The sequence below is a fragment of the Drosophila virilis genome, chromosome X (genome assembly GCF_030788295.1).
Source record: "Drosophila virilis strain 15010-1051.87 chromosome X, Dvir_AGI_RSII-ME, whole genome shotgun sequence".
Taxonomy (NCBI): Eukaryota; Metazoa; Arthropoda; class Insecta; order Diptera; family Drosophilidae; genus Drosophila; species Drosophila virilis.
Genome location: NC_091543.1, coordinates 9,212,213 through 9,234,462, shown reverse-complemented (window position 1 = coordinate 9,234,462; position 22,250 = coordinate 9,212,213). Strand labels below are relative to the sequence as shown.

Sequence of the window (22,250 nt, the reverse complement as noted above, 5' to 3'; positions counted from 1 at the left end):
TTTGCGGTTACGCTGAATGCGAAACGCTAACGCTATAGTTATACAATTATATGTTTATAATATGTACAGTATTTTAATGTATACATATCTATTTATTCATATAAATGTATATACTATATATATATATATACGTATATATAATTTACACATAAACTTTACGAGCTGTCGTCATCCACTTCCGCCGCAACTGCGGCTAAGGAAAGTTGTTATTACAAAATAATAAAAAAGCAAAAAAAAAAACCCGAACAGTAAATAATAGTTTCGTTTTATATTCTATTTATATATATATCTATATATGCATATGTATTTACGGCCCAGCTCGTAGGCTACGTTACGTTACGGCTTATGAATGCGGCTATTTTGTTTTTTTGGATACCCTTTGTCTAGGACAGGAACTCCATTAGCCAGTTTTAAAACTTGAAATACAGTTAATTGCCTTAAGCATTCGTTTGACCAGAATTTTCACATGACAGATGGTTCAATATTTGCAATATTTTCTCATTTTACATTGTTTTTAAAATTTTTTTTTTAGTCAAATTAACAATACAAACAGAATACAAGTATAACAAAAAAAAAAAAATAGTGGGTGTGTATAAAAATAATAATATAAATAGCAATAACTAATTTATGACATGGATAAACACAAAGAATTTGTAAAATTTGAAATAAAAAACAATGACATAAAGTGACATAGTCAATCAATTTTTTAAAGTAAGGCTTTCATCCTTTTTTGTTTTTGGTTGCTTTGCTTTTGTGTACTAATTAAGCATAATTATTTATAGTGTGTGTTTGTTATGCTATTATCTTTTTATAGTTTTTTTAGTTGTTCTGTGTTTATCCTATTTTAGTTTGTTTTTTTAAAATAATAAATACATACATACATATACATTACATTACAATTACATCATATCCATAGTACAAAATATAAAATTTAACATCACATTGGTTGACATTCTTTTGTTGGTTGGTTGGTTGCTTCGCTTTCATGCACTTTCATCATCATTAACTTTATCTTTACATCATTCTTAACATCGTGTTGATTTAGCTTTGTTATTTGTTTCTTTTCTGTTTTTTTGTTTTTTTTTTTGTTTTGTTTTTGTGGGTTGGTTGGTTTCGTTCACTTTTGTCCTTTGTCCTTTGTTTGTTGACGTTGCACTTTCTAGTTATGATAGCATTGTAAATTAATTTGTTTCAATTGATTTGTGTTTGTTTTCTTGTGGATTTGCATAAACAGTCGGTCGGTAGGTCAAAACGATCGATCGCTCGATCCAGATTTTGCTTGTCGTAGCCTCTCCTCTCACTTCATTTTCCATTCCATTTAACAATTGATGATCTTTACAATGTTGGCTTTTTGTTGCTAACCTGCAAATATGCAAAACTACTGAGTACAACACACAATAGATTTTCTTCTATTTAAATATATATATAATATTCATATATACATAATATACATACAAATGCTTGCTCAAAAGTCGTCTATCATCCAGTTTTGTTTATGGCACTCGCTCTACGCACTGCCCACTTAGACGTTAAACGACTTAACGAGCTCTGAAATACAAATACAATGCATTAAGAAGCATATATACAAGTACACATACATGCATGTCAAATGCCAACCCATGCATATGCATGTACTTGACGGGAGATACAAATTGCATTGAGTTCCCAATATGACAAAGCTACATACATTTACATATCAATATGCACATTACATACACAAAAAGAATACATTAAATATTAACATCTTTCTATAGACCGCTTGACTGCTATATGCAATTATTCATATCACTGGCGCATTACAAGATGTGTTTGCCAAAACAAAAAGTAAAAAAATAAATATTAAATGATTGCTATTAATCAGCAGTATACACACACACACACACACATAATATATATGGCTCTTTACCTAATGAGACTTTTACTAATCTCCTGGATGCTCGGGACAGGAGCGATTCACCTCAAACCAACGATCAATGCAGCTGCAAAATAGAAAGGTCATGTCCAGTATATAGTATATATATATATACACATCAATGATTGATCATTCAGCAGCCTCACCCTTTGTGGTATATGCATAGACATGGCAATCGAGCAATTGTATCACCTGGACTCAAGTCTTCAAGGCATATGACGCACTCGCCCTTGGCGTCCATTAATGTATCCTCTATAAAACATATACATTTAACATTTAATTTTGTTGTAAACATTTTGTGGCACTCTTGCACCGCATACCATTATATGAGAGTCTGGGTTTTGTTAGGCACATAACTAAATGGCATTCAATATCGTCTGGCAACACGAACTTATTGCACACGGGACACTTGATGCCTGCAAAGAGAATAGGTAAATATACATGTATATATATATATTTTATTTAGGCATCGTTTTTACCATTGAAGGACCAAATGTGCGATGGCAGCGATGTCGCTGTGTACACACGACCGATGCCATTCGCAGATGTTGCAGATGCGGCCATTGCGATGCTCTCAACGATATTGGCGCCGGTCATGGACATCTCCTGCACATAGAATGAAAATAGCTCATAGTTAGAAAAGCGAGAGTCTCTTTGTGTGTGGGCAACTTACGCGTATTGAGTCACCAAAAGCGCGTCTCTGTTGCATGTAGCTTTGTGCGGCAGCCGATGAGCCGTTGTTGTTGCCGGCTGCCACTTGGAAACTATTGCTATTTGAATTAGCTGACACAGAGACTGAGACGGCGGGATGTGTGTGCGGATACGTTGTGGATCCCTGCTGTTGTTGCTGTTGCTGCTGTTGTTGTTGCTGCTGCTGCTGTTGTTGTTGTTGCTGCTGCTGCTGCTGTTGTATATCTGGCACAGAGCTAAGGCTGCGAGCACGCTGTCGGTCTATGGACGTGGAGTTCTGCTGATTATGATGGTGGTGATAGACCTGCAGACCCGGCAGTGTGCGCAGCAAGTTAAATCCCTGACCGGCATCGCCGCCGCGGCCACCAACCGCTGAACTTTGCGGCGTTGTGTCGGTTGCGGTTGCACCCGTTGAGCTGCTGGAAAATGTTCTGGAGCGTGGGCTCTGCTGGCCGCTGGTCGCTGGTGTGCTTGCCTTTTGACCCATAGAGTTTGAGTTTGACTTTCTCGCACGGCCTCTGCCCCCCACTGGCCCTACGCCCCGCGATCGCTGATCGTTTTGTTATTTAAGTTTGCACTTTTAAACTTGCGCTCTCTATTGCACTTTTTGCTTTCGCTCTCAATGGAGTCACTCTCGCTCGCTCTCTCCGTTGTTTTGTTGCAGTTTTTTTCTTTTCTTTTCGAGCCGTCGCCTTTGTTTGCTCCTTCGTATTTTGCGCGTATGTGTAGGTGTTTGCGTGCGTGCGTGCGTGTGTGTGTGTGCGTTCACATTTAAGGAAACAAAACAAATGACAGCAGCAGCAGACAACAATAGCAAACAAAGTTGATGTTGTGGATCAGGTTGGTGGGGTGTGGGAGGTGGTGGGTCAGCAGCGGTGGCGGAGACGGGCGGCGTTGATAAACGCGGTATATAGATAAGTGTTTGAGTGTTTATGTGCCTTGTGCCTTCGCCTGTGCAATGATGATGATAATGATGATGATGATGATGATGATGATTATTTGTAGAGAGGAGTGTATGCGTGTGTGCGTCAGTGTGTGTGCGGGTGCCAAAAGTGCGGAGCGTAGGGAGGGCGTTAATCGTACGTCGGTCGTCGGTGTCAGTGTCGGTGTTGGTTCTTAGTGTTGGTGTCCGTTGTCGGTGCGTAGTTGACTGTTGTTGTTGTTATTTTTATACCGAAAGCCAAAAAATAGTTGTGGATTGGAACTATGCTTAATCCGCTTGATTACCACTCGCAATTTAAATGACTGTTTCCGTTTTCTCTATTTTATTTTTAACATCTCCGTTTTCGTTTTATGTGTACTCTTTGCTTTGCTTTTGACCACCACAATTTATTGGCCGACCACCACAACTAATTATCGCAACGTTTGGTGTTGCACAATGCCAGCACACATGTCTAGCTGATGGCGATACATAACCGCACTATCGATTATTATCGATATTATCGATGGTGATGATCTCTTAATTTAGCACATATATGTTTGTATTTTGGTCCAAGTAGACTAACAAAATTATTAATTGTATGCAAATGAATATTTTTGTTCATAGTTGTCTTAGCTTTGCGCATCCTTGCCAATTTAATTTAAGTGCTGGATATATTGAAATCGATAGTAAAATATCGAAATATTGGTACGATAGCCATTGATGCTGCCAACCAGCTACGAAATAAAAGGTTTTGTTAATTATGTGTTCGTGTTTGTAAAATCGGAGTTGTTGCAAAAGAATTTACTAATTAATGCGCTGCGGCCACTAAGCGTATCACAGCTAGCGCATTGGAACATTAATAGGCGGCATGAGTTGGTTCGAAAAAGCCAAAACTGTTCTAATTGAGGCGCTGGATATCCAAGATGATGACAACAAGGCAACAGATCACGTTGGCAGTGGCATCGCTGGCACTGCGGCGAGCAGCAGCAGCAGTGCAACATCCACGCCCGGCGCCAAGGCAGCAACGCCAAGCACTTTGGCCACTTCAGCAATAGATGGGGCCACGTTCTATGATAATCCGCATGCCAACGAGATGGTAACTATTCCGCCCAGAGCGAGCGATGCCTCAACGCCAGCCACGGCCAATCTGTTTGCGAAACGGCAGTCAGCCACGTCAGATTCCGTGGACTTGCTATCATCGCCATCGCCCACGTCGCCAACTGGCGCCGATTGTTTACACAACTCCGAGTCGTCATTGGAGCTAATAACAGCGCCGACAACGGCTAGTGAAATGAATATGTCGCCCGACACAGATCCATCGCTGCCAGATAGTATAGTCATCATAGCCAGCAATGACACGTCTGACAATGCGGATGGCGATGATGACGATGACGACGAGGATGCTGATAATGGCGATGACGATGATGACGGGGACGATGGGCAACCGCTTAACTTGGATCATGATGATCACTCACTGCATTTGAATGGTAAAATTCACTACTAAACATTACTAATTTGTATTCTACTATCTTTAATTTGAAATCAACGTATTTAATTTTAGAATCAATTCTCGAACATTTCTGAACTCGTTTTGATTATCCTTGCAGATTCTACCAAAACCATGAAGGCATTGGTATTTAGCGACACACAGACCACTGTTAATGTGGCTGGCGCTGGTGCTGATTCGGATTCTACGCAAAGTTTTGAAGACATCCAGCTTCAGGTAAGCCACAAAAGCAAGTCGGCAGGCAGTCCGGCCAGCACAGAGGCATGCCAGCATGGCAGCAAAACGGAGCTGCCCGACCAGAGCTACTCGTCCACATCATCGGACATTGAGATCATTTCGAATCCAAACGGTGATTCCAGCACAAATAGCACCACAACGCGCACCAGTCCCCAAAAGTTCAAAGAGCTTTGCGGCGGAAGTGTTAAGGGCCATGCGCATGGCCTGCATGGCCTTAAAAGCAAGGGACATCACCGAGAGCCATCGGAGATCTCGCTGCTGTCGGAGGACTCACAGTCTGAACTGGATAAGCTAGTGCATCGCATTAGCGAGCTGAATCAGGTTATTGAGGCGCGAGAGCAGCGTCTGCTGCAATCAGAGCGCCAAAATGCGGAGCTGCTTGAGCGCAACCAGCAGCTTTGCGCCCATGTGGAGGCGGCCAAGAACAGCGCCAATAGCAGCGAAGCCAATGAGGCAGTGCAGCGTCTGTCGGCGCTGGAGAAGAAGTTTCAGGCGAGCATACGCGAACGGGATGCGTTGCGCATACAAATCAAGAGCCTTAAGGACGAGCTGCTCAACAAGATACCCAAGGATGAGCTGACCGAATGCAATGAAATGATCACTGCACTTCAGTCTGAGGGCGAGAAACTGTCCAAGGAGATACTGCAGCAGTCGAACATTATTAAAAAGCTACGCGCCAAGGAGAAGACATCCGATACGCTACTAAAGAAGAATGGCGAGCAAATTTCACAGCTATCCAGCGAATCCGAGCGCTTGAAAAAATCGCTGGCCGCCAAAGAGGAAATGGAACGCACTCAAATTGAGGCTGTTTGCCGCATGACCAATGAGAAACGGCGCGTAGATGAGGAAAATGCTGAATGCCGAAGTCGCATCGAGGACTTGCAGTCCAAGCTGGCGGCGCTGCAGGCAAGCTTTGATGGTGTGAAAGGTGATCTGCAGCAGCGCCAGCGGCACGAACAGAACCAAATGCAGGCCGAGAATCAGGAGTATGTGCAGCAGTTGAGTGATATGCGCGAAAAGCTGCGCGTTACCGAGCACAACATGGTCAAGCGGGAGCAGCAGATGCGCGAGGAGAAACGCGATTTACTACGTCGTCTGGAAGCGGCCGAATTGCGTGCCGAGAGCAGTACGCAGGAGCTGAGCGTGTCGACAACGCCGCTCATACGGCAAATCGAGTCGCTGCAAAAGACGCTAAATCAGCGCACCGCCAGCTGGAACAAAGATGAGCAACAGCTGCTGCAAAAGCTGGAGGATGCGCAGTCTCAGTTGCATTCGCTGCAGCAGCTCGAAACAGTGCAGCAAGAAAAACAGGAACTGTTGCGCACACGCTGCGACCTGCTTGAGGAGAAGTTAGCCAATGCGCTCATGCAGTCGGAGAGCGCAAAAATACAGCTTCGCCAGCAGGAGCTGGATGCTACAATCAAAGAAAACGACTACAAAAGGTGCGAGCACACAATTTATCTTATCCATAATGCCATACGGCTAGCCTGAATCCGCTTTTGGTTTCCCTCTGTCTAGCCAATTAAGCACACTCCAGACGCAACTGAAGCAGCGCCAGGACAAACAGGAGCAATTGGCCGAACAGTGCCAGCAGCTCGAGGCGGAGCTGCGGAAACTGCACGCCTTTCAGCGGAGCAGCGAGCTAACCGTGGAGGCAGTCAAGGCCAGCAGCGAGCTGTCAGAGAACCGCTGCCAGAAGCCGCTGCACGTCTCGCCGCCGCTCAGCCTGGCTGATGAGAGCGGCTCCAATGAGGATACACTGGGCGGAATTATTGACTGGCAGGGCGTAAGCAAATCAATTTAGTTCACATAAATAAAAGCGTAAACTAAATTTAAAACCATGTTAATATAATGTTCGCCAACAGGATGATTTGGAATGTGCATCCAATAGTGGACGACAGCAGTCGGGCATGATTCAGGGCGTGCATTTGAGTTTTCTGGCCGGCAACACCACAACGCTGGAGCATCTGCAGGCGCTGCTTAAGCAGCGCGATGGCGAATTAACGCATCTGCAGTGGGAACTGTCGCGTCTGCAGGCGGAACGCGGCGTGCTGGACAATGAAATATCAAATTTGACGATGGAAATGGAGACGGTTAGTACAAGTGCCTGATGCATAAATATTGTAGCTATCAATAAAATGATCTGTTGCTCACAGTTGAAGGAGAAAGTGCAATCATACGAGGCCATGGAGAAATGCTATGAGGATCTGCAGCATCGCTACGATGCGCTGTTGCAGATGTACGGCGAGAAGGTTGAGCGGACCGAGGAGCTAGAACTGGATCTGGTAGAGTTAAAGCAGGCGTATAAAATACAAATCGATGAGCTGCTCGCAGCGCCGCCACCAAATCTGCAGCGAACGCCCAAGCACACATGATTGCCGTCCCTGGCATGGCTGAGACGTACCTAACAGCCGGCAATCCAGTCGGATCTACTTCTCTACCCAAACAAACTGCAATGTATTATGCTTTCCTTCGGGCATTACTTAACGAAGCTGTTTTTTTCCATTCCTTTTGCTTATTTATGTATGTCACCTAACAAACAACCAGATATTCCTGCCCCACTACGCCACACAGCTGTCCCATCCAAATAATTATATACGCAAAATGGTCATATTAACATACAAGTAAATATAATTTGCGTGTTAAAATTTCTAGTTATATTATGAATATGGATCGATTGTGATAATTTTTATTTATACTTATGCATATAGATATTAAAGAAATAATTCTTAGATAATTGCTTATAATATAAGTTTTTTTTTTTCGGTACGTTTTAGCCGCGCAATCGAGGTATTTGAAAACAAGATAAAGCTGCGATCTTTGGTGTGCCGAAGATTAAATAGCCTTGTAAAGTAACGATATATTTATATACTTAGCCTAGAGTATATATATGATATAGTTTTGATATACTTTAAAAACACATGGTTATATCAACTTTGCTGCTAACACACATATATGACATCATTATAATAGTCTCAACAAAGCTATTATAATGAATGTTCTTATTGAGATCAAAAAAAAAAAAAAACATACATATATAGTATAAATAACATTTGATCTACTTATCATATCAACACACATAAAAACAAACGTCGTATAAGGTGCGGAAAGTATCGTTAAACGATTCTGAATATAGCTATAATACATTAAAACAGTTTCCTAGTTGGCACCCACAACTTAATAACCTTTCTTATCACCAATTTTCAGGATCCTGTTAGGATTGTATTGGCAGCCTTGGCTAGTGGAAAAACAGGCTTAGCAACATTTCCGGTACTGCGCGTCATATAACCACAATTGTTGTTCAAATCATCCGTGTTCAGGGAGAAGATCATTAGACCGCCCACGTTCAAGGATTTGACATAGCTTGCTTTGCATGCAATGCTCTTTGTGCTCTCATATGATATCCATTCCTGCAGCGAATTCAGATAGGGAGAACAGGTGTAATTGTCGTATGTGTAGTTTGGCGACATGTAACTTTTGGCGCACTCGCAGGTCTCCGAGAGCGTGGTGAATCCTAATCGGCCACACTTGCCAAAGCCCGAGGCAGGTGCTCCTATGCGCGCGTTTAATGGATTTACAAGCCTGTCAAAATGTGGGTGCTAATAAATACACTGAAGACTACATGAAGGAGAATGTTATGCTCACGTAAAGGAATGTCCATAGGTGGGCAGGCCGATGACCAAACGCTTGGGTTCCAATCCATTTTGCAACCACCAGTGCACGGTGTAATTGATGTTGAAGGTACCCATGATGGAATGCTCCATGGGACGGGCAAAGAGCGGCGCATTTAGGCCGGTGAAGGGCGTGTCCTCGCGATAGAAATGAAAATCATAGGTCATCAGATTCACATAGTCCACGTAAAGATTGATTTCGCGTATGTTGTAGGCAAAGAATGCGATGCCTTCGGGCGCTGCCACGGCCATGGTGAGCAGATTGTTGGTGCGTTGTTCACGGCGCCATTCCAGCCGAATTTCGTGCAGCAACTGGGAGAAGTGGACACGTTCCTTGTTATAGGCGCTCGGAAACTCCCAATCCAGATCGATGCCATCCAAGCTGGGATATTTGTGTAGCACGGCTCTTAGTGAGCGCAAGAATTGTTTGCGGCGTTCATGATTCACGACCATATCGGCAAACTGAGGCCCAGTGTCGGCCCCGCCAATCCAGAGCAATAGATGCACCTGCGGATGGGCGGCACGAAATAGGCGAGTCTCATTCTGCAGCACTTGTTCAAGGCGCGGCGACAAATGCAGCGTCCTGTTGATCAAGTTGGCAATTCCAATATTGATGTGCGTGCACAAATCCCCGGGAACATCCAACAGGTTCAATTTATCGAATCCTGAAGTCGAATAATAGCAAACAAGACGTTGTTTTTGTTGCCTTTGCCGTTGTTGTTGTTGTTGTTGCCCAACATTTTGATTAATCGTTGGAAAACAAAGAGGAAGTACGCTGATGCATATAAATATGACAATTGCAAACACCAGAATGTAACGGACCATTAGCACGCGCCTTCTTAGCCTTTGCGCCTCTGCATTAGCGTTTGCTTTCTGCAGCAGATCACTTTGTAGCTCGATATAATTCACCATTATTTTTATTGCTGTCACAAATGAAAACGACGTAGAGTTGTTGGATTGGTTCAAAAGCCAGTGTAATCAAAACAAAAAAAAAAAAGAAGAAAATTATCGATAGCATGCGAATTCCATCGATAGTGCGAGATTGGCGATATGTGCATGAGGCTGCAACTCTATTCGCATGTGCATATGCGTATTTGGGTAAAATAAATTTCCGTCGATTGTGCTGCAATTTCTATGCTCGCGTGTTTTTTTTTTGCAAATTTAAAAACGACAAAATGCAAATGTTGCGCGTAAACAATAAATAGCTACTGTTGCTGTACAATACTTTAAAATACAATTACAGTGTGTGAGTGTCAGCCTTAATGTTTGTATAATTTGCCCATTGTTTTTCACTGTGTGTGTATGAGTGTGCGCCTGATGTGTTGCTGCTGTTGTTTTCGTTGTTATTGTCGCCTCGCTTGCGGTGCAAAACAAAACACACCCAAATGACTGGCCAGCCATAAAACGCAACGAACACCCTAATGCGCAGCGTAGGGTGGTGCAAACCGGCGAAAAGCAGAAACTACTTGCCTTTTTTTTTTTCTTCTAGGTTGTATTTCATATATATATATGTATATATGTATATGCATATTTTTTTTTGGTGGAATCACGCCCATTTGCATATGCACGGCTGTGTGCACGAACCTATTTGTATCTGTGTGTCTCTGCTGAATGACTCACTAGATAAATGTTACTCTGCCCACATTATAAAAAAAATTGCCGGTTCGACTTTGGCACCTTGCAGTTTGTGTTTCTGTTCGTTGTGTGCGCGTGTGTGTGTGTGTGTGAGTGTGTATGTGAGTGTGTGCGCTTATCTGGCGCAGCTTATACACCTCCCCTCTCTCCGCCCATACCGGTTAACCGGAGCCGAGCAACAGCCACAAGCAACAAGAACTTGGACTCGCATTCTTTGGCTTGTTAAAAATGGTAACTAACCTGCTTTTTTTTTTGTTTTGTTATTGTTGTTGCAGCAGGTTCAGCAACAGGGTTCAGCTGTATGAGAACCATGACAAAAGACTACGATTATCTGTTAAAGGTGCTTCTGGTGGGGGACAGCGATGTGGGCAAACATGAAATACTCTCTAATCTTGAGGATCCCTCAACCGAGAGCCCCTTCTGCAGCGGCAACGGTAAGTAGTTTGCTTAATATTATTATGCATCCATCATATCCCAACTCATATACAGATTGCTCCTCTCACATATTGCAAACGGTAGCGTATAAAACGACAACAATATTGCTGGAGGGTAAGCGGGTCAAGCTACAGATTTGGGATACCTCCGGCCAGGGGCGTTTCTGCACCATAATACGCTCGTATTCGCGCGGTGCCCAGGGTATTATATTAGTATATGATATAACAAATAAATGGAGCTTCGACGGCATCGATCGCTGGCTAAAAGAGGTCGAGGAGGTGAGTACCCCAAATGGACCCAATTTTAAGGAAATAATTATTAAATCTATTTGTAGCATGCGCCCGGCATACCCAAAGTGCTTGTAGGCAATCGCTTGCATTTGGCCTACAAACGTCAGGTGGCCGCCAAACAGGCGGAGACCTACGCATCGCGCAATAATATGTCCTGCTTTGAGATATCACCACTCTGCGATTTCAATATTCGCGAATCTTTCTGCGAATTGGCGCGCATGGCGCTACATCGCAATGGCATGGAGCACATTTGGCGCAGCAACAAGGGTAAGGCTGCCCTCCTGCCCAATCAATAGTTGATTATTTAATTCATATTCATGCATATTCATTTACAGTGCTGTCGCTGCAGGAGCTCTGCTGTCGGACAATTGTGCGTCGCACAAGTGTTTATGCTATAGATTCGTTGCACCTGCCGCCCTCCGTTAAATCGACACTCAAGTCGTATGCCATGACGACGTCACAGTGCTACAATTCGTTAACGCAAAACTCAAAGAGCCGGAATCGCTGCAAGACGCCAACCAGCCACAGTCGCAACAGTTGTGCGATCGCGTGATTGCTGGCTTGTAGGTGGTTTATGGAACTGCCTACGCAACAGCTGCGCAATTGCGCGTAAATCTACAACCTACTTTACTTCCTAAGCTTCAACATATGTACACAGAAAAACACACACACACACTCACACACTCATACACTCACACCGTAACATGCGCGAGTATTTTCTTCAATACAAATATGTCATCAGCATTAATATTTATTATCGTATGAGAGCGATGGTTATATTTTTACATCCTATACATACTAATTATTATAAAAATGCTATATATGTATGTAATTATTATATACATATACTATACGATATACATATATATATTTTTTTTATTTTTTTATAATGATTACCATTATCACTAAATTTAATAACGCATAATTGTAATGTTGTTAATATTATTATTATATTTGTATAATCTAATACGCTGGATATAGTATACACTGATACAAGGTATTCCTTCTCTATTTTTTTTTAATTTTCATTTTTGTTAACAATTAATATTCGTAGAAATTTATGTAATTAAAAGAAGGCGTTGGAACAAACGAATTGCTAAGATGATGATTATAATAATGATGATACTGATTTTTGATGATGATGATGATAATGATGATAAACATGCAAAACAACTAAAACTATAATATGCGCCATCTTTGTCTTTGCTAGCTATCCATCTCATTCTATTTCAGTACAATACGCGAACAAAGTGAAAGTTCGGTTGATGTGATACAAATATTATCATGGAATACTTTGTATTATTATATGACACATGCGCATCTGTTGCACATAATTGTATCTATTGCTATTGCCATATTGATGGTGGTCTATCAATACTTATTTAAAATAGTTATGTTAAACAAATTGTTGAGTAGACCCTTATTAACTCTTTTTACTTTAGGTTTTTGATTTTCTATATCAATTCTTTTCCGATTTAGTTGTAAACTCGGCATTAGTGTTTCGCAACTTCTTGTTGAAAGTAAAATTTTTTAGAAATTATCAATTTTATATTAAGCACACAATACTTCGACCAACTTGACACTTTATCGTAAGATTTAATAGGCATTGGACAGTCGCAAAGATCATGTAAGTTTAAGCTTATGTTCTCTTTAACCGAGTCGATCTCACCAATGCAAACAGTATATGTGCTAGAATAATATAATAGATTCTCGTATGTATTATGCCGTTTTGAATTGCTTCAAAGCTAGGTGTGAAAAATCTATAAAGCGCAGTCACAATTATTAAATTAAATTACAAAATATAATTTATACATATAATATAGCTTTATAGCTTAATAGCACTGCCAACAATAGCCTTTGGTTAACACAGTGCATTGTGGAATGCAGGGATTTGAACTCGCATCCTTATTAGCTGCCATTTAGACAACTCATCTACTCGATAACTGCCAAAAAGTTGCCAAAATATTGAACATTTTGGGCACAAACAAATAAAAAAAAAAAATGTTTGTCATACACTATTTTGTCGAAAATGTTTTTGATATATTCTTAAAATTTAACAAATATTATCTTTACCAAACAAAAAAGTCTTCAAGAGGGTACATCTGAGTTAATTTGGCACACATATTGGCATACATATGTTCCTCTACAAAAATTTCAGTTAATTAATTATACATTTTTGTTTGTTTAAACTAAATACCAACCTTTAACCTTCCCAGCAACTGCATATATCAGCTGCGAAAAAGGGTGTCATCTGCAGAGTTTTATAATTTTTAATTTTGAATAGGTGTGTTGCATGCTTCACACATTTGTTGATTGATTTGCCTAATGAAAAGCCAATTAAATATTGTTATGCTATTGAAATGCATAAATTGATTTTTCTTATTATTATGCGGAATGCAAAAAAAATGAAAAAAAATAGCGTGCGATTTCATTTTTAATGGCTATTTAAAATTCGCAAAGACGTTTACACAATCACAAACGAAGACCATGTTGGTCAATCTACAAAGTTTGACATGATTTCCATTTGATACCAAAACCAGCTAAAAGCAACAATAAAAACTAAAACCAGATTAAATAAAATGAATGAAAAAACTTGGCTATGGGCGTTATAGATTTAACAAATCAGGGAGAGCTCAATGAAAGAAACATAAAAACAGCTTCGAAAAAAAAAGAAATAAACATAAAACAATAAACAGATGCAAACATTAACATAAATTTAATGTTTTGTATGTTTTCTGTTTTTTTCGGGTCTTTTTGTATGTTTTTGTTGCCTTGCCATTTCTCCCTTTTAAGTTATTTGCAAATTAAACTAATACTATTATAGTTGAAAAGTAGTTGAAAGCGTTTGTTTGACATTAAGAACAGCTTTAAGGCTTTTTAGCAGCTTTCAAGCTGAGAAGCCAGCAAAGCTTTTGTTTGAGACATGTCGGAAGCTTTAAGACAATTGACCAGCTTTAAGAACAGTTGAGAAGCTTTGAGCATAAAATAAAGCGTAAGTACTCTCAACGGAAAGCTTAGCATAAGCTTAAAGCTTACGTAATGCAGCTTGAACTTCGAGCTCAGTAGTTTGTTAGGCACATATATCTGGTGATCTTTAATAGGGTCATAGAAAGTGATGGATTCGAAGTAAATGCTGCCGAGGTCAGGCAATGACATGACCTACCTTTGATAAACGCACCGGTTTGTCTATGCCTGATGCTTGGTTTTATTTCTTTCTTTTCTTTTTGGAAATGCTGGTCAACGGGTTTTTTGTGTCTCATTTGAATTTTTTAGCAATTTACTGCTCCACAACGCATAGACCCCTCCACGCCGCTCAACTGTACCATAAAGTCCAATTTGGGGGGCCTGCGCATCGATGACGAAAGCAAAACAGCAGCGCGGTCCGCTTCAGGCGAAAGCCGCAACAACGGCGCATTGGGCAAGGCCCCGGACGCATCAGCATAATCGTTTTGCCGGCGTATATAAGCGGGCAGCTGCTTGGAGCTGGTCATCAGTCGCCTCATCGGTTTCCATTCTTCAGCTACGTGAAGTTTCACAGATTTCGTCCCAAGCAAGAAACTTCCAGCAATGAAGGTAAGCAGCCAGGCGTCGCCCAACCGGGTTCAATTCTAATGCTCAAATTTCTTCAACAGATCTTTGTGTGTTTATTCGCCGCACTTGTTGCCACCAGCTCCGCTGGCATCATTGGAGGTGGTGGCGGCGGCGGCGGTGGAGGTTACAGTTATGGCATCGGCAGCGGCGGCGGTGGCGGTGGTGGTCATGGCCATGGACATACTGAGGTGCGCACCGTCAAGGTCATTCACGAAGGCAGCTATGGTGGTCATGGCGGTGGTCATGGCGGCGGCTATGGCGGCGGTTATGGCGGCGGTTATGGCGGTGGTCATGGCGGGCACGAGGTGAAGACCATCAAAGTTGTTCACCAGGAAGCACCTGCTTATCATGGCCATGGTGGCCATCATCAGGAGGTGAAAACCATTAAAGTCATCCACCAGGAAGCGCCAGCTGCTCATCACAGCTTTGGTGGTCACCAGGAGGTCAAGACTGTGAAGGTTATTCACCAGGATGGCGGCTATGCTTTGGGCGGCGGCGGTTACACCGGCGGATTCTCTCATGGTGGTGGACACGATATTGGCCATGCCCATCAAGAGGTCAAGACCGTTAAAGTTATTCACGAGGAGGCACCAGTTGCTCATCACAGCTTCGGTGGTCACCAGGAGGTCAAGACTGTGAAGGTCATTCACGAAGATGGCGGCTATGCTCTGGGCGGCGGTGGTGGCTACGCTGGCGGCTTCTCCCACGGCGGTGGCGATATTGGCTACGGTGGCGGTCATGCCCACCAAGAAGTGAAAACCGTTAAGGTTATTCATGAGGAGGCTCCAGCGGTTCATCATGACTTCTCGCACGGAGGTGGTCATCAGGAGGTCAAGACTGTCAAGGTTATTCATGAGGATGGCGGCTATGCTTTGGGCGGCGGTGGCGGCTATGCCGGTGGCTACTCCCATGGCGGCGATCATGTCCATGAGGAGGTGAAGACCGTTAAGGTCATTCACGAAGAAGGCGCCCCAGCGCCCGTTGCCTCCCACAACGAGTACCTGCCCCCAGTTGCCTCAGCTCCCCAGCCCGGTTACCTGCCCCCCGTCGTTAGCTGGAAGTAATCCCCTCAACTGTGCCCAGTTGTTCTGTGATTTGAACTGTGTCATGACTGTGACCTCCTTTGTTAAATAGTTTTAGTAGCCCCTTGCCCCATTTTTTTTTTTTTTTGGATGATATCCATTAGTTCTTTAAGCGTGAAACACTTTTTTTTCTGTTGAAAAATAAATACCTATTCAGAGATTAAACAATATTAAATTCAATATTTTCTAGTTATATTCGAGCACTATTTAAAAGAAATGTAACTCAATGAAATCTCAGTTCATCATTTAACCATTTCCATGTTGTTTAACAGTTGATTCCAGACTTTGTTTCTGGATTCGATAGATTTGAAACTTATTTTCAATTATCTTTAGAAAATTTACCCCAAGACGTCGAGTTCTATATGAGTAGTACGATTAAATTTAAGTTTTTCACGGAATGGAACTAGATGAAAATATGTTATTTACAATTCTAAGTATAAAACTGCTATGTGTATTTATGTATACATGTGTGAATGTATGTATGTATGTAAGTATGTGCGTGTGCGTGTGTGTGTGTGTGTGTGTGTGTGTGTGTGTGTGTGTGTGTGTGTGTGTGTGTGCGTGTGTGTGTGTGTGCGTGTGTGAGTGCGTGTGTGAGTGCGTGTGTGAGTGTGTGTCTGTGTGTGTGTCTGTGTCTGTGTGTGTGTCTGTGTGTGTGTCTGTGTGTCTGTTTGTGTGTCTGTGTGTGTGTCTGTGTGTGTGTCTGTGTGTGTGTCTGTGTGTGTGTCTGTGTCTGTGTGTGTGTGTGTGTGTGTGTGTGTGTGTGTGTGTGTGTGTGTGTGTGTGTGTGTGTGTGTGTGTGTGTGTGTGTGTGTGTGTGCGTGTGTGTGTGTGTGCGTGTGTGAGTGCGTGTGTGAGTGCGTGTGTGAGTGTGTGTCTGTGTGTGTGTCTGTGTCTGTGTGTGTGTCTGTGTGTGTGTCTGTGTGTCTGTTTGTGTGTCTGTGTGTGTGTCTGTGTGTGTGTCTGTGTGTGTGTCTGTGTGTGTGTCTGTGTCTGTGTGTGTGTGTGTGTGTGTGTGTGTGTGTGTGTGTGTGTGTGTGTGTGTGTGTGTGTGTGTGTGTGTGTGTGTGTGTGTGTCTGTTTGTACGCATACATGCATGCATATATGTATGTGGGTATATACATATGTATGAAAGTATGTATCATTGTATAAATGTGTGTATGTATGCTTATGTGCATGTATATATGTATGCATATATGTATGCATGCGTGTATGTATTTATGTGTGCACTTATGTACGAGTCATGTAGTATGTATATATGTATGTATGTATGTATGTATGTATGAATGTATTCATGTATGTAAGTGCGTATGTTTGAATATATATATATATATATATATATGTATATGTATATGTATGTATATATATGTATATATGTCTATTTTATGTTTATATGCATGACCAAAACTCATTCTTAATAAATGCCCTACTACTCGATTCTCATAAATTCAAGTAAGCCTCAATGAGCCATAGACTTTTCAATCGCAGGAGGCGGCTTGAGCAAAGGAGGAGGCGGCGACTTCAACCATGGGAAGACGGCAGCTTGAGCATAGGAGGAGACTGCAACTTAAGCAAAGGAGGAGTCGGCAGCTTGGGCAAAGCAGGAGGCGGCGGCATTATTCTTATAGGAGACTGCAAAGGAGGATTCGGCGACTTGCGCAGGAGGTGGCGGCTCTGATATTGGATGAGATGTTGCCTTCAACTATAGAGGAATCGGCAGCTTGGGCAAAGCAGGAGGCGGCGGCATCAACTATTGGGGAATCGGAAGGAAGCGGCGGCTTTAATATTAGAGGAGGTGACATGTTGAACAAGGGAGACAACTTTAGCTAAGAAGGAGGCGGCAGCTTGGGCAGAGCAGGAGGCGGCGGCATCAACTATTGGGGAGTCGGAAGGGAGCGATGGCTTCAATGCCAGAGGAGGTGGCAGCTTGAACAAGGGAGACAACGGCGGCTTTAATGTTAGAGGAGGTGGCAGCTTCAGCCAAGAAGGAGGCGGCAGCTGTAATTTTGGAGGAGACGGAAACTTACTAATAGAAGGAAGCACCGGCTTAATATTAGAGGAGGAGGCAGCTTGAGCAAAAGGTATGTATTGGTAACACAACTATCTCGTATAATATTTAAAATATAGGTAAAAACTTTTTAAAAATATTGCTCTACTACGCGATTCTCACTATTTCAAGCTAATAAAACATTTATTTTGCTTTTATCTTCTTTCAGTGATGTGTTTATATAAAAGTTCGTCTCCCGCCCACTAATAGATGACGATGAATATAATCGAACGTGTGATTTTACAGGTGAGTACGTAATTACAAATATATATTTATGTAAATAAGAATATATTTTACATATAGGTCAGATAAAGTTGATGCTATCGTTTATAGTGTCTACGACCTCATAAGTTAATTACATATATATTATTGTCTGTGTTTGTATCTCCGCTCGTCTGTCTGTCGAATATATGAATGAGTTCATTTCAGAGACTGTATAGTCACAGACTTCAAATTTCATCGCAGATTTAGAATGAGTAATATTTTTTGGGTACCTCTCCGTTGCCACCAAAATTGTAAATGTTCAGTTATAGCCTTTGGCATTTACACACATTTGTCTGTCACATTTATTCCTTATTATGATCGGACAATAAATACCGAAGCTATGCAATAAGAAGCCTCTATATTGTCAGGCTGAGGGAGAAAGAAACACAGCTGCCGTTTTTGTGTTGAATTGTTTATCTAGAGGAAAGTTTGAATTCTTGTAATAGCAGCTAGATCACTTTTACTTTTTGCTTTGTTTGCGGCAATTCCAGACATTATTTATAATATTTAATTTTTGGCATCCCGCAGAGAATGGGCCGTTCTCTCAGGTCTTGTTTTGAAACCTTACACATTTCATCACACGTCATCAATTTAGGGAGCGCATTAGAGCAAACTAATAAATGAGCCACAATTAACTCACAGTTACTTATTAATCATCAGCTCATTGATATTCATGTTTTACTCAGGTTTCACGTTCATTATTCAATTATTATAATTCTCAATGGGTTTTAAGCGCAGCAGCAGCATATTTTGAAAAGTGCAACTGGTTTTGGTTTGTTGTTGTCATCCATCGGCTTGGAGCTCATCAGGCAGCCCATTACTATACGCCTAATGAGCTAAACGAGCTGATTAATAGGCCCATTTCTTCACGATTTCTTCTTCTTGAGTAAAATGTATTTGCTGCTTGTGGTTGTGAATGTGTGCGTGTGTGCTGGTGCGTGTGGTTAACAATAAATGTATGTGTGTAAAGATAAGTTAAAGATTTGTAATTAAAGATGTGGGCTCTTGGGGCTGCGCCTGGTTATTACTTGTAGATCCAATCTTGTCGAGCGCCAAACATGCGTCGCTGCTGTGTCATTGTTGCCGCCTGCTCCACGCTGTTGCCGCTCAGGTATTGATGGAGCGGCAGTGGGCGCGGCGAGGATGATGTTATCGATGGTGCAGCAGTTGTGGGCCGCCACTTCGATGGTCGCCAGGGCGTGCCGCTGTCCGGGCCGATGATGTTGCTCGCGGTGTCGCTGTGCACGCGCAGATTGAGCAGCAGCTCGCCATCGTCATCGATCAGATTGTACATTTGGATGCCCGCATCCGCATCGCTGTGGCCGCGCATATGGGCGCGCTCCAGGCGCACCTGTTGCTTGACCTTTGGCTTGGGTTTCCTACGCGCCGGCTTCGCGTAGCGCAGCGCCGGCTGTTGGGGCAGCAGGCGCGAGACACGCTCCTGTGCCTGCAGCTGACGCAATATGCCCAGCGGCAGCACCAGATCCGATTCAAATGGCAGAAAGCCGCTCGTCCGCACCTTGATTATGTTGCGCCGCAACGGCACCAATGCGTACACTAGTTGCCAGCTGCAGATCAAGAGGAGCTGCAGTCGCAGCACAGCTGCCAGTGTTGGAAGGATCAGTTGCATGCCTAAGCTCTGATTGGGCACATGTTCACCAATATTGCTCTCTTTTACAACACTTGTTTTGCTTTTCAATAGCGCGTGTTTTTAATACCAATTTCAATTTGCACTTGAGCACGCCCACATTAAAAAAATTATATGATACGCAAAAATAATTATGGGAATTCCGTGTGGAGCTTATGGAGCTAACCAGCTCATTCTAGGCTGGTATTGCACCAACTGACTTTGGCCAAGCGACGCACTGGGCCACAGACCGTCAGAGAGCACAGCTCACACACTTATCACACACACACACACACACACACACACAACACATTCGTGGACTTACAAATGAATTAATTAGAGAAAATTCCGACGCACGCTTTTTTGAAACGGTCAGCCGCGTACAGTGGTTCATTATTGTGAAATATAATTTTCTCGCACAAGCTTAGGTTTTGTATTGTTTGCAATAGATTTGTTTATTAAAATGCAATGTCATTTACTTACAGATAAGCTTAAGATGCAAACGTTATGCGAATGCTGTTTTCATTTAGCTCACCAACACTTTTCAGTGCTGTCAAACGTTAAATAGATATAAAAAAGTCTCTAACTATAAATGAAACAATTAAATATTTTGTCTCTAATTGCCCGTTCTACTGAAAATATTGCTAGCCGTAGATATTTTCAAAAAGAAGTTGCGGGCTAAATTAATTGATCACCGAAAATTTGTATTTACCCAATATGGTAAGATGCATTCAATGGTGGTGTTTAGAAAAATACTAAGTCTTTCCAAAATATTTTGATCAAACTTAACTATTAATTGCTTCACTTTTCTCCTCACAAGCCTTGAAGGTGGCGACTCCTAAAACGAATTAATAAATGAATAAGTATATAATATATAAAATTTTAATAAAATTTAACCGTTCCACTGATAAATGTTTATAACCTAGGTTCGAGTTTTATGCAATTCTTTAAGAGCTTCATTTTGAGTCCAACATTTCGTTCAGTCGTTGTCAAGCATTGAACCACTGTGCATTAAATGCTTTCAGCTTTGAAATGAAAATAAAAACATAACTGCTCTGTTGTTGTTGTTGTTGTTGCGTAGTAATAGTTGTTGTTAGTTGTCAGTTGTTGGTAACATTTAATTTCTTCTATCACTTTTATGACAAAAACACAAGTTTATTAAAGTGTCGCATCTGTGTGTGTGTGCGTTAGTTTAGGTTAATAAATGATTTATGCTACAGTTAACAAGAATAATTCTCTTAATGCTAGCCAGGCGCTGCTTTTGTTTCTCCAGTGCCGGCTTTAGAGCTGGCTCACAACTGGTTGGGGTCATTATTGGGGTCATAAATGCCCTGCCACCGTCCACAGAGGGCTCCCGCTCCGGCTCCGGCTGGCCGGCTGAGGCCCGCTTTGAACCTGTAGCTCACTGGGCCACTCTCGCTGAAATTGTCGGGCTGTCAGTGTGTCACATGTTGGCCCATATGGCCGCAGCTCATTTGCATGAAAATGCTGTAGTAGCTGTTCCAGATAACAATAGTTTATGCAAATCGCCAAACGGAAAAGCGTCCACCGATCACCGAACACGGCTCACAATAGTTGAGCATTTTCCCCAGCCGCGACTGGGGTTGTGGTACAGTGAACTCTCGCCGAAAGGCCAACACTCTCGATGGCCGGCGATGCTGACGTCCATTTCCATTTCCATTACCATTAACATTATAATTATCATTTCTAACGGCCCGCCCCACTATTAATTGGTAAATGTTATGTATGTAAACATATCAACATAATGCATTCAGAGTGCACACAAAGCCGGTTCGGATGAACTTTACGACTTTAACAACTTCACAAAATATCCATCCCCCACCCCACATATAAGTTTGAAAAAAAAGTATATATATTTTGTATATACTTTGAGAGAAATGCTTCAAGACAAAACATTAAAAAAACAATGTAGTGTATATTCTGTCTCTCCCACTACTATTGTCGTCGGAGCACGCTTGAGAGAAATATTACTGCTGCCTATTTGAAAATAGTTCTAAGAATTATTTTTAAGTACTAAAAAGGCCAAGGCGAAAAAGAAATTTCGACCTATGTCTATATTGGATATTTGAGGGTACCATTTTAATATGAATTTTGACCAAGAATAATGTTGCCAGATTTAGTCCCGAAATTGATCTAGCGGCAAACTTCGTGGTTACCGAATGAGAAATTTCTCAGATGATTGCACTTTCTTCTAGAAATATTCACATATTTTTTGTTCATTTTTATTTTATCATTAGGCATATACAAACGAGTACATACGTAGACTTTGGTATAGAGCTTGTATAACTATAGTCAAAAAAAAAAAGTTTGATTATAAT

At 42.0% G+C, this 22,250-nt stretch overlaps 6 protein-coding genes across 12 annotated transcripts; 3 read left to right on the top strand and 3 right to left on the bottom strand.

The window, feature by feature from the left end:
* Positions 1–249: 249 nt before the first annotated feature.
* On the bottom strand, positions 250–3,951 carry LOC6633523 (E3 ubiquitin-protein ligase znrf2). 5 transcript variants are annotated; one of them, XR_011417410.1, is made up of 8 exons: positions 2,586–3,951; positions 2,392–2,518; positions 2,233–2,328; positions 2,059–2,164; positions 1,907–1,979; positions 1,688–1,788; positions 1,456–1,548; positions 250–1,362 (listed from the first exon to the last, which is right to left on the bottom strand). XR_011417410.1 is itself a non-coding variant. In XM_002057035.4 (6 exons), the coding sequence occupies exons 1-5, from the start codon at positions 3,087–3,089 to the stop codon at positions 1,922–1,924; spliced, it is 891 nt and encodes a 296-aa protein (XP_002057071.1). In that variant the 5' UTR covers positions 3,090–3,951; the 3' UTR covers positions 250–1,362; positions 1,907–1,921. The 5 variants fall into 5 exon arrangements, 1 of the variants encoding a protein (XP_002057071.1); XR_011417412.1 differs by lacking the exon at positions 1,688–1,788 and having other exon boundaries at positions 250–1,381; XR_011417411.1 differs by lacking the exon at positions 1,688–1,788 and having other exon boundaries at positions 250–1,378.
* Positions 3,952–4,218: 267 nt separating this feature from the next.
* Tmf (TATA element modulatory factor) lies at positions 4,219–8,005 on the top strand. Its single transcript, XM_002057034.4, has 5 exons — positions 4,219–5,011; positions 5,132–6,710; positions 6,787–7,054; positions 7,134–7,361; positions 7,425–8,005. The coding sequence occupies exons 1-5, from the start codon at positions 4,393–4,395 to the stop codon at positions 7,641–7,643; spliced, it is 2,913 nt and encodes a 970-aa protein (XP_002057070.1). The 5' UTR covers positions 4,219–4,392; the 3' UTR covers positions 7,644–8,005.
* Cht11 (Chitinase 11) lies at positions 7,877–9,851 on the bottom strand. Its single transcript, XM_002057033.4, has 2 exons — positions 8,914–9,851; positions 7,877–8,850 (listed from the first exon to the last, which is right to left on the bottom strand). Exons 1-2 carry the CDS (start codon positions 9,849–9,851, stop codon positions 8,472–8,474), a joined length of 1,317 nt encoding a protein of 438 aa, XP_002057069.1. The 3' UTR covers positions 7,877–8,471.
* Positions 9,852–10,026: 175 nt separating this feature from the next.
* Rab40 (RAS oncogene family member Rab40) lies at positions 10,027–12,392 on the top strand. 3 transcript variants are annotated; one of them, XM_015169999.3, is made up of 5 exons: positions 10,027–10,185; positions 10,850–11,008; positions 11,064–11,287; positions 11,344–11,566; positions 11,635–12,392. In XM_015169999.3, exons 2-5 carry the CDS (start codon positions 10,876–10,878, stop codon positions 11,850–11,852), a joined length of 798 nt encoding a protein of 265 aa, XP_015025485.1. In that variant the 5' UTR covers positions 10,027–10,185; positions 10,850–10,875; the 3' UTR covers positions 11,853–12,392. The 3 variants fall into 3 exon arrangements, with proteins under 3 accessions (XP_015025485.1, XP_002057068.2, XP_032296588.1); XM_002057032.4 differs by having other exon boundaries at positions 10,029–10,185; positions 10,853–11,008; XM_032440697.2 differs by lacking the exon at positions 10,027–10,185 and having other exon boundaries at positions 11,094–11,287.
* A 2,407-nt stretch (positions 12,393–14,799) lies between these two features.
* LOC6633519 (uncharacterized) lies at positions 14,800–16,054 on the top strand. The gene is made up of 2 exons (XM_070209518.1): positions 14,800–14,872; positions 14,932–16,054. The coding sequence occupies exons 1-2, from the start codon at positions 14,867–14,869 to the stop codon at positions 15,952–15,954; spliced, it is 1,029 nt and encodes a 342-aa protein (XP_070065619.1). The 5' UTR covers positions 14,800–14,866; the 3' UTR covers positions 15,955–16,054.
* A 2,207-nt stretch (positions 16,055–18,261) lies between these two features.
* Positions 18,262–20,175, bottom strand: LOC6633518 (uncharacterized). The gene has a single exon (XM_002057030.4). The coding sequence runs from the start codon at positions 19,912–19,914 to the stop codon at positions 19,309–19,311; it is 606 nt and encodes a 201-aa protein (XP_002057066.1). The 5' UTR covers positions 19,915–20,175; the 3' UTR covers positions 18,262–19,308.
* Between the last annotated feature and the right edge of the window lie 2,075 nt (positions 20,176–22,250).